The 12,119-nt window shown below is 40.9% G+C and overlaps 1 protein-coding gene across 1 annotated transcript in view; it reads left to right on the forward strand.

Moving 5' to 3' along the window:
- The window catches only part of LOC128597108 (uncharacterized), a 47,779-nt gene extending 43,088 nt beyond the window's left edge, over window positions 1-4,691 (forward strand). Inside the window, exon 4 of the mRNA XM_053607168.1 lies at window positions 4,590-4,691. Within this exon, the coding sequence (XP_053463143.1) occupies window positions 4,590-4,691 (102 nt within the window). The remainder of the gene's footprint in view (window positions 1-4,589) is intronic.
- Window positions 4,692-12,119: the final 7,428 nt, after the last annotated feature.

Below are 12,119 nucleotides of genomic sequence, written 5' to 3' on the forward strand. Positions count from 1 at the left end.
TTGGGGATTTGGAAGGTCTTGAGGCCACAGATTCCCCACCCCTAAATGGTCTCCTCACTGGGCTCACTGCTTCCAGTCTTTGTCTATTGGTCTGTTTCAACATGGCAACCAGAATGTGCTCCTAAAACTCATGTATGCTCATATTTACTCTTCTGTTCAAATCAGCTAACCACTTCCTATAAGAGAATAAAATCTAAATGTTCATTCATTAGCAGCAAAGCCCTATATGATATAAGGCCACCTGTACCTTCTGCCATCTCACCTGGCTCACTCTGCCTCCTCTACCTTCCTCCTTGTGGTTCTTCCAGTAGGACATGCATGCTCCTGCCTAGGGGTGTCCACATTTACTGTTCTTCTCAGGGTCAGGGGCGTTCTTTCCCTTTCATCCGTGCATATCTCATTCTCTTGCCTCATTCTATGCTCTGTGTCTATGTCTTTTCATTGGGGAAGCCGTCCATCCACAGGCTATATTACTCACCATCTCCCCTAGCCCTGCTCATTTATTTACTAATTCACTTATTGTCCACATCTCCCCAGCCCCCACCAACATGTAAGTCCCACCATGGCTATTCAAAGATATATCCCTAGATCCTAGAACTGTGGCTGGCACTTTATATGCCCTTCACAAATATATATTGCCTAGTGGATGGAATGAATCCTCATTTAATCCTCAGTTCTTTAAGGGGTTAGTTACTGGTTATTTTGCTTTGATAAAGTGACAAAGCAAGTTCACTAACTTGCTTGGAGGATGCAGCTACTGTGAGCTGAGATTTGTCTTTATAACCCCAAATTCAGTGTCCATCACGGCACAATTTTAACCCCATCTAGTGATGTGGAGCTGTAGGGCAAAGGTAGTGAGTGCTGCTGAGCAGCGCTCCAGGACTTACCCATTAATGGTCAATGAATGATTAGGTTATAGGTGATTGGTTTAAGGGATGATTAGGTTACAGGTGATTTGATAGTTGATGATGAAACCCCTCAAGAAGCTAAGGTGTGGCCCATCCACATATCTATTAGTGGAGATTCCTCAGTCTTAATGTGTGGGATAAGAAGGTTAGTTTTCTCTCTGGGAGGCCGAAGTTGGTGGATTGCTTGAGCTCAGGAGTTTGAGACCAGCCTGAGAAAGAGCAAGAGCCTGTCTAAAAAATATCCGGGCATTGCGGCAGGCACTTGTAGTCCCAGCTACTCAGGAGGCTGAGGCAAGAGGATTGCTTGAGCCCCAGAGTCTGAGGTTGTTGTGAGCTATGACACCATGGCATTCTACCCAGGGTGAGATGGTGAGAGTCTGTCTCCAAAAAATAAATAAATGAAATAAGTTTAGTTTTCTGTTCTCTTTATATTCTGTTCTGAATGAGTAGGTAGAAAGCTTGCTGGGTAACTATGAGCCATGGTGTTGTAGTTGTTATTCCTTTTTTCCCCACTCCATTACAGATAAATAACCAAGTGATGACAAGAACTAGAGTACTGTATTTGTAGTCTGGGTCCAGGGCCAGAAGACAGAAAGTTAACGAGATCAGAACCATTCATTCAAGGATCAGAGTGGAGTAACCAGCCACAGGTCAGAATCAGACTGTTAGACATTCAATTTTCAAGATTTTCAGCAACAGGCTCTTCTTATCAGTGGATTACTGGCTCGTCACAGGAATGCCTGGATGGTATTAGAGCACTAGAGATGAGCTGAGTTCTCTCATTTGCCTTTTGTTGTTGCCTCTTTGGTCAGGGCAAAGGCAGGGAGGGTCAGATACCAGGCTGACCCACAGATGTGACTCCTGAATACCCTCTCCCAGCAGTGGAGCATCAAGAGAGCTCCCTGAGTAGCTGCTAGTTTATGTTTTGGTAGAGGTTGTCCCTGCAGGGACAGAGCTGTCTCACAGATTGATGCCATTTGTTTTTTGTTTATGTGTAGATAATAGTTTACAGACTTCGATCTCTAATTTTAACTTAAATGGCTGCAAACACAAGTCTGTTGAAACACCAGGAAATAAGTAGTTATACATAAATATGTTTTTAAAAATTAAGGGTACATGGCTCGGCGCCTGTAGCTCTGTGGCTAGGGCACCAGCCGTATACACTGAGGCAGGTGGGTTTGAAACCAACCCAGGCCTATTAAACAATAATGATAACTGCAACAAAAAAATAACCAGGCATTATGGTGGGCCTGTAGTCCCAGCTACTTGGGAGGCTGAGGCAAGAGAATCACTTAAGCCCAAGGGGTAGAGGTTGCTGTGAGCTGTGATGCCACAGCACTCTACCAAGGGCAGAAAAAAAAAATTAAGGGTACAATGGGCCCAACATAAGTCAGCATGTGGTGATACTACTTAGGGGCTAAATGTGATTCTGGAAAATCAGATGAAAATAGGAACCTGGCATGAGGTGCTTTTCCCCTGCGTCTGTCATTTTAACCATATATCTTTACAACAACCATTCCTTATCAGGTAATGCAGGATATGTTGGCGATAGATGCCAGATCCAGCCAGTCCTCCAGAAGCTGTGGGCCACTTTTGCCTCTTACATTTCTGTTCCTTTCAGCTTTCAAGAATTCTAAAAGGAGACATAAAACATTGAGGTAAATGCAAATCTATCTCATGAAAATTGAGAATTAATTGAGAATGAAAACTAGTCTGAAGTTAGTTTATCTGTTAATTAGAGGAAAAATAAAGAGAGCTTATCTTCTGATTCATGTTCTTTCACAGATAAAGAAGGGTTCTAGGCAATCAGAGAGAAGACATTAAGATAAAATAGATACAAACATATCCCATTTGTGCACTTAAAGCTGTGAAAATATTTATCTATACATTTTGTGCATCTTCTATGTGTGTATGTGTATTTGTGTCCCCTTGAAATTTATATGTTGAATTCCTAAGCCCTCGTACCTCAGAATGTGCCTATCAATTTCTTTGGACACAGGACCTTTAAAGAGATAATTAAATTAAATGAGGTCATCAGGGTGGGTCCTAATCCAACATGATTGTTCCTTTTACGAAGGTGAGATTAGGACACAGACAGATACAAAAGGAAAGCTGTGAGGAGATACAGAGAAGGCCAGAGAGAGAGGTCTGGGAGGAAACCAACCCTGCCAATATCTTGATCATAGACTTCTAGCCTCCTGGACTATGACAAAATAAACTGTTTAAAGCCACTCAGTCCATGGTGCTTTGTTATGGCGGCCCTGGCAAACTAGTATACACACACACACACACACACTCATCCACCCACCCAGAAATTATCAGGACTCTTGTCCAAAAGATTTTACAAACCCAGAAACTGCATGTCTATTTTAAGGCTAGTTTAGAAATAAATATCTTCAGGTGCCAGATCATGCTGTGTTTGCTAAGCTCACTGATGGGAAGAAAAGTAATTCTGGCTGCATACTCTAGATAATGAATATCAGGGACTTTATGTAGCCTCTAGTTCATTCACTCAGTGAATGCTTTCTAAGCTCCGGCTATATACCAGGTATTGAATAGGTGTAAAGAGGACAAGGATGAATGGCACAGGGATTTGTCCTGGGCGGCTCCTGTGGCTCAGTCGGTAGGGCGCCGGCCCCATATACCGAGGGTGGCGGGTTCAAACCCGGCCCCGGCCAAACTGCAACCAAAAAAATAGCCGGGCGTTGTGGCGGGCGCCTGTAGTCCCAGCTGCTCGGGAGGCTGAGGCAAGAGAATCGCTTAAGCCCAGGAGTTGGAGGTTGCTGTGAGCTGTGTGACGCCACGGCACTCTACTGAGGGCCATAAAGTTAGACTCTGTCTCTACAAAAAAAAAAGAAAAAAAAAAAAAAAAAAGAAACTAGCTCTAGGGCCGCGCCTGTGGCTCAGTGAGTAGGGCGCCGGCCTCATATGCCGAGGATGGCGGGTTCAAACCCAGCCCCGGCCAAACTGCAACAAAAAAATAGCCGGGCGTTGTGGCGGGCGCCTGTGGTCCCAGCTGCTCGGGAGGCTGAGGCAAGAGAATCGCGTGAGCCCAAGAGTTAGAGGTTGCTGTGAGCCGTGTGACACCACGGCACTCTACCCGAGGGCGGTACATTGAGACTCTGTCTCTACAAAAAAAAAAAAAAAGAAAGAAAGAAACTAGCTCTAGATGGCTGATGGTGCAGCGTGAGAAGTATTCTGACAGCACATGAAGGGAGCGCCTATCCGAGCAGGGTGGTGGTTCCACGTTTCTGTTTCTACCTCGGCTGGACTACACTTGTCCTTTTCCTTGCGTATTTCTTCTATTTTTAAGTCTTTGTTTTAATTATCGACCTTCTTTAGTTCCTTCCTCTTTTTCTAAATGACTAAACCTTGGATAACAACAAAGGAATCACAGTAGTTCGGTTAGGCCCCCAGGAAGTCATTCAGAAACCATGTTGCAGTAAATCAGACTTTGGGTTAACTCTGACCTGGAGTGTTATCTGTCTGACTCAGTTCCAGAAGACAGAACCACCTCCTGTGACCTCTTCCCCTGTATTTCAGGCCATAAATAGGTGCTGGGTTCCTGCCAAGTTGGGTCACTGTGGCTCATAAGGGACTCTCAGTTCCTTACAAACATTACACAGCTGTGGGATTACTATGCCACCCAAGGTGACTCATAAATCTGCCCCTCTTAAAAAGGGAATATTAGAAATGTCACCTGCTGGCTATCACGGTAATGCAGTCAGCAGCTCTAGCTCTCAGCTGACTGCCCAGAAGAAACTTTTAGAGGAACTGAAATGACTAACACTTTGATTTACCCTAGGCAAGTACTGGGAAGTAAAGTAGAACTTGTAGATATTTTTAATCTAGGATTGTGATAAAATAGAAATGATGTTTGAGATCTACTTGTATTAGTCTGGGTTCTCCAGAGAAACAGAACCAATGGGATATCTATATTTCTATATCAAAATTTATCTATATCTAGACAGAAAGAGAGAGTGTCATTTGAGTTAAAGAATTTGCTCACGTGATTACAGGGCCTGGCAAGTCCAAAATCTACAGGCCAGGCCAGTAGACTACAAGCTCCAGCAGGGTTTCTATCAAGGAAGAAGTCCTTCTTCTGTGGAAAACCTGAGTTTTTGCTCTAAAGGCCCTCAACCAATTAGATAAGACCCACCCACATTTTGGAGAGTTAATTTGTTTTACTTAAAATCTAATTATAAATGTTCATCTACAAAATACCTTCACAGTAATATCTAGAGTAGTGTTTAAGCAAAAAATGGGGCACGATAGCCCAGTCAAAATGACACATAAAATTAACTATCACACTACTTATAGTAGAAGAAGTAATCTGAATTCTTTGTCATGTTATTGGGGGATAAAAGTCAATGAAGGTCCTCTGTCACACAAAATCCTCTAAATCTTCTATTTCTCTTTCTTCAAATGCCTTAAGTCTTGGGGTTGGGGCCACTGCTTCATGAGGCCGGTAAGTCCATCTTTAGGTAATTGTCATAGTGGTCAAATCCTTGCTTGAATTTATTTAATCCCAATCCTTCTCCCTATAATTTTCATACCTTAAGTGTAATTCTGCTGTCTGGAACAACAATGAAGCAAGATGAATTTTGGTTCATCTTAAATAACATTCCAAAGTGTTCTGTGGGGTATTGATTTTGTGTGATTTCTAGCTAGAGAGTGGGGGAGAGAGAAAGTTTTGTGATCAAATAAATTTGGGAAACATTTCCTACAATCTCTTGCTTTGGAAGATTATCAGGATTTACATTATAATCTTTAAAATCCTACAGCAAAGAAGCTAATGAAACTAGACTTTAACTTAGCATTTCTCAGACACTTGACCTTGAAAAATCCATTTTCCTCTTTTTGATATCATCCTACAGAACAGAAATCAAAATTTTTTACCTAAGACTCTGAAACCACCAAAAAAGCCAAATCTTTAATTTAAATGCACTGTCCCTCTGGTGTCTCTACACCATGTATGTATCAGGTAGCTGCATTATACAACAAACCACCCCAGTCCTCAATGGCTTAAAATAAGAGCCATTTATTATTTCTCCCAAGTTTACAATTCACTGGGTGATTGTGCTGTCTGGGATGGTCTTGACTGATCTTAGCTGAGCTTATTTATGCATCTGGAGTCAGCTGGTGAGTAGGCTGGGGGCTGACTGGTCTCGTCTGGCCTTGGCTGTCATGACTCAGCCTTGTTCTATATGCCTCTCACATTGTTCCAGGGGGAAAGCCCAGAATATTCCCATTGTGGTGGCAGGGATTGAGGAGAGAAAATGAAAACCTGCAGGCAAGCATTTTTCCAAGTTTCTGCTTGCAACAAGTTTGCTAAAATTCTGTGAGCCAAAGCAAGTCACTTGGGCAAGCTCAGAGTCAGAGTGGTGTGACACTACAAAGTTGTAAGGCAAAAGGAGAGAATATGAGGTGGGCATTAAGAGGGGCCATTGGTTATAGTCATCTAAGACAGTCGTCAAATGCAATTTTGAGAAACGGTGCCAAAAGGCTGCATTGGAGTTAACAGAGGGAGCGTAGTAAAATGCAGGTCCTCCATCCCCACCTCAGAGATGCTCAGAGTAGGGATGGTTACCCACAGGTGAGGAGTCAGGTCTGACTCTTTGGTTTGGTTCTCTCTTTTGTTAAACAATGTTAATTAAACTCTTACAATGATAAATTCCACCAGGGATTAGAAAGAGGTTTAAGATGAAGATGTTGGTGATTCTTCCCAATGAGCTTCCAGTCTCAGGCAAATAAGAAGTACGTGTGATAATGTAAATGGCAACAGGTCAGCTCTCAATCCTATTGCTTCCATGACTCCCCCTCGTCCTAACACTGTCCTGGCTTATGGGACCCCTGCAATTAGATCATTTTCTGAAATGGTGACTGACACATTTTGTTATGTGTGAGCCATATTCTCTGTCAAGGAAGGCAGCTGTGGAAGAGGGACTGAGCCGATGGTAATGCTAATTTAGTGGATGATTCCCACCAAAAAGACCCAGGATGCCAGAGGTCAACAGAGTAACTACTGGAAATGGGTTGACCATGAAGATATATTAGTTCCAAGCCTTATCTGCAACTGAATTTAAAAATGATATTTCTTAAATATGTATACATTTTTCCCCAAAATGTTTATATATTGTTATGACTAGCGTCATACAGACATTACGGAATTTATCATGTCTAATTAATTGTGTGTATATGTGTCAACCATTAGCAGTTAGTGAATATACAACTAACAGCTTTTACATTCAAAAGTTGGGCACTCTACTAGTTTATTGGGTGGCTGACATGACAGATGTTTATTTTCTCACAGTTCTAGAGGCTGGAAGTCCAAGATCAAAATACCAGCAGAGCTGGTTTCTGGTGAGGCCCCTGTTTCTGGCCTGAAGACGGCAGCCTTCTCTATGCATGTGCACAGGGAAAGAGTGAGCTTTGGTGTCTTTTCCTCTTCTTAGAAGGACACCCGTCTTACTGGATTCAGACCCCAACCTGATGATTTCATTTAGCCTTAATTATCTCCTTAAAGGAGCCACCTCCCTATAGTCACATGGGGGTTAGGGTTTCAAGATATGAATTTGGCGCACTATAATTACATCTTTATAGGCTTTCATGATCCTTCCTGTTGTAGACTGTTGCTGAATATAAAATGCCCTCACTGCTACTGCCATCTGGGACATCCTCCTAGTTATGATCAGACCCCAGAAGCTTCCCTCCCTCATTCTTTCAGAGTGAGGGCTCTCAAACATTTTTGGAGTGTAGCTGTCCTATCTGGCTCAGAAGATCCCTTGGCTTCTCTGACTCATATGTTCCAACTAGATTATGTAAAGCATTGGGGCCCAGAATACATGGATTGTATGCTTACTTTAAAATAATAAGCTTATGCATAGATTTTTACATCCTAGAACACTGCAATATAAATTTTAATAAATAATTGTATTATGTTCATCTTGGTCATATGCTGCAACTAAAAATATAGCGAGCAAAATTTCCTCACATCATTAATGAATGCACGTGCATATGTTTTCTATTTTCTTTACCAGTAAGGCCATAGCTGATTAATATCTGAATTGCAGGGCCTTTTTGTCTTGGTGTAGCTACTGGTGCATTAAGTCTCTCAAGTTAGCACATGTGTTTCACTGGACACTAAGAGAGCACATGATAATGGCATAGTGGTTAAGAGGAGGGACCCAAAGCAACAGTCAGCAAGCAGTGGCCCACAGGCCAAATTGTGCCTATTGCCTGTTTTTATAAGTAAAGTTTTATGAGAACACAGCCATCCCCATTTGTTTATGTAGTGAGTATGGCTGCTGTGGGCCTACAACAACAGGGTAGAGACTGTATGGCCTACAGAACCCGAAATATTTAGTATCTTGCCATTTACAGAAATAGTTTGCTGGCCTCCGTTCCTTAAGTTCTGGCTCTGCAGGTTTCAGTTGTATGATCTCAGGCAAGTTAACTAGTTTCTCTGTGCCTTAATGCAGATGGTAATATAGGATGGCCATAAAATTCATGTGCAATTTGTAACAGTTTACTATTTAGTAATAGTAATAGTTCATTGCACATGAATTTTATCTATTATCTGTCTCAAAGGGGTGTTAAGAGCAACACATGGACATGGAAAGGTCTGAGCCTGGGGCCTGAACTAAACATTCAAACAATAGTCGTTACTAATTAAACAATGTACCACAAACTAAATCCATAATGAAGATGCTAAACTATGAGGAATTTATAATTAAAAAGGAAAATAAGCAATAATTAAAAACTTGAACAACTCAAGCCAGGCAGAAGGGCTCATGCCTATAATTCTAGCACTCTGGGAGGCCAAGGCAGGATGATTTCTTTCTTTTTTTTTTTTTTTACAGTTTTTGGCTGGGGCTGGGTTTGAACCCGCCACCTATGGTATATGGGTCTGGTGCCCTACTCCTTTGAGCCACAGGTGCCACCTGGCAGGAGGATTTCTTGAGCTTAGGAGTTTGAGACCAGCCTGAGCAAGAGTGAGACCCCATCTCTACTAAAAATAAAAAAAGAAAAATTAGCTGGGCATTGGAAGACTGAGGCAATTTGATCTCTTGAGCCCAGGAATTTGAGGTTGTAGTGAGCTATGATGATGCCACTGCAGCCCAGCTAGAGAGACAGAGTGAAACTGTCTAAAAAGAAAAAAAAAGAAAAAGAAAACTTGACCAACTCAAATCAACAATGGTGAGGTTCCTTTTGAAGTACCCTTTCTAACGGTCTGTGAAGCTACTGAATGATGCCCCATGATCATATCAATGTACACAGCTATGATTTAATAATAATAAAAAAAAAGAAGTACCCTTTCTAAAAATCTGGAGAAATTCTGTTTATATTTGGGATATGCCCAATGGAAGCTTTTGAACATTGGCAAGCATTGGTTGGCACTAAGCCATTTTAGGAAAATACAGAATAAATCCTTGTTAAAATCTGGCAACATATTAAGTTTAATTTATTAAAAATACATTTAGTAACCCTTAATAATTCACTTAATATTTACTAGTAAATAGCCTCTAGCTATTCCTAAAAATAGAATTCAGTGGAGTTAAATTATATTTTAAATTCTGTTCACAGACTATCAGATTATACTCTGCAGTTGTCTAACCCTAAAGTTTTCCTGACTGCTTATTGGACAGCCATCTGGTTCATGGTTCAATAAAAGCAAGTCATAGATCCAATTCCTAGTTATACTGTAAGCTTGAGTCTCTCCTATGGTCATTGGCCAGCTATGGAAAATTTGCCCCTGAGGGAAGATTCAGTAGTATTACAAGTAGTTGGGTAAGCATAAATATTTTAGCCTCACCAGAAAATATATCCCAGTGATGAGTGGTAGGCCAGTAGCATTATGTTTTGTTAAGGAAGTTCATAATCCAACAGAGAAGAGCAGTGGAGGTTGCTCTCTAGCCTACCTAGATGTTATGTGAAGTCATTGGCAATTATTTACATAAGGGGTTAGTTTTGCAATTGCATGGGTAATACCAAAGTAGCAGTCAGAATAAAGTAAATATTAAATTAGAAGTAGGAAGTTCCTTGTTGAATCCATTGGTAATGTGGGTCCTTATCATTATCCAAAGTTTCTGCACAAAATTTCAAAATGAAATACAAATAATTATTAACCCGTGAGCATGACTGGAGAATAGCCATCAAGAATGATTACTCAGCAGCATGGCAAGAATCATTCACTACAGTGAACTCTAATTATATTTTCTTTTTTAGATATTCAATAAATTTTTCATTATTATTTTTTTTTTTTTGAGGCAGAATCTCACTATGTCTCCCTCAATAGAGTGTGATAGCGTCACAGCTCACAGTAACCTCAAACTCCTCGGCTTATGTGATTCTCTTGCCTTAGCCTCCCAAGTAGCTAGGACTACAGGTGTCTGCCACAACACCGGCTTTTTATTTTTTTTTTGCAGTTTCTGGCCAGGGCAGGGTTTGAACCCACCACCTCCGGTATATGGGGCCAGCACCCGACTCCTTTGAGCCACAGGCACTGCCTACCCAGCTATGTTTTGTTGCAATTGTCATTGTTGTTTAGCAGGCCCAGGGTGGATTAAAACTGGCCAGCCTCAGTGTGTGTGGCTGGCACCGTAACCACTATGCTACAGGCACCAAGCCAGATTTTTTATTTTTTATATTTTAAAAAGTATTTATTTTATTTCAGTGTATTACAGGGATACACACATTTTGGTTACATAATTTGCATTTGTACATTTGAAGTCCATGTTATAAGTGTGCCCTTCACCCAGAATGTGTGCATTGCATCTGTTAGGTGTGAGTTTACTCTACCCCTCCAACCACCGATCTCCTACTAAATTTCCATTGAGTTTTATTTCCATATGCGCACATAAGTGTTAATGAACTAGTTCCCATTTAGTATTGAGTACATCTGGTATTTGTTTTTCCATTCTTGGGATACTTCAAAATTAGAAGACTGTTCTCCAGTTTCACCCAAGTTCTTACAAAAGATATTCAATAGATTTTTTTTTTTCCAGTTTTTGACTGGAGCTAGGTTTGAACCCGCCCTGCCTGGTATATGGGGCCAGTGCTCTACTCCTTGAGCCACAGGCGCTACCCTTCAATAGATTTTTTAAGACATTTTTTGGGGGGGAAGTTTCATATTCACAGCAAAACTGATGGAAGGCACAGAGATTTCTAATATACCCTTATCCACACACGTGAGTAGTCTCTCCCATTATCAACATCGTCCACCAGTGTACATTTGTTACAGCTGAAGAGCTGACATTGACATACCATGATCACCCAGAGTCCACAGGGTTCACTATTGGTGTTCTATGGGTTTGGACAAATGTATGATGATGTGTGTTCACCATTATATTATTATACAGAGTAAGTTACACTGCCTTAACAACCCACCTATTCATCCCTCCCTCTCCCCTATTTCTAGGAAACCACTGATCTCAGGGTTTCATCTTTTGCAGAATGTCATATAGTGGGAATCACATAGTATATAGTCTGTTCATATGGGTTTCTTCATGTAGCAATATGCATTTACGTGTCCTCCATGTAATTGCATAGCTTGATACCTCATTTCTTCTTAGTGCTGAATAATATTCCATTGTCTGGATGTACCACAGTTTCTTTATCCATTCACCTACTGAAGGACATGTTGGTAACTTCCAGTTTCTGGCAATTGTAAATAAAGATGCTTTAAACACTTCTTTTCCTATTTTCCTAAGGTGAAAACTTAGAAGATTGATTTTCCGTACTTTTCTTTTCTAATATGTGCATGCCGTGCCATAAATTTCCTCCTTAAAACTACTTTCACTGCATTTCAATACATGATAAATTGTGCTTTCATTTTTTCTCGGGCCAAAATATTTAAAATTTATCTGGTGATTTTTTTTTTAATCCTAGTGTTATTTACAAGTATGTTGTTTAATCTTCCAAGTATTTGGGGATTTTTCTAGCTATCTTCCTGCTATTTATTTCTGGTTTAATTTTCTTCTGGTCTGAGAGGAGACATTGCATGACTTCTATTCTTTTTCAATTTATTGGACTGTGTTTTATGGCCTAGACTGTGATCTATCTTGGTAAATGTTTCATGGGAGATTGACAGGAGTGTACATTCTGCTGCTGCTGGCTGAAGTCGTCTATAGATGCCTGTCAGATACAGTTAGTTGATGTCATTGTTGAGCTCAGCTGTACCTTTACTGATGTTCCTGTTGGATCTATCCA

The sequence above is a fragment of the Nycticebus coucang genome, chromosome 2, assembly GCF_027406575.1.
Source record: "Nycticebus coucang isolate mNycCou1 chromosome 2, mNycCou1.pri, whole genome shotgun sequence".
Taxonomy (NCBI): Eukaryota; Metazoa; Chordata; class Mammalia; order Primates; family Lorisidae; genus Nycticebus; species Nycticebus coucang.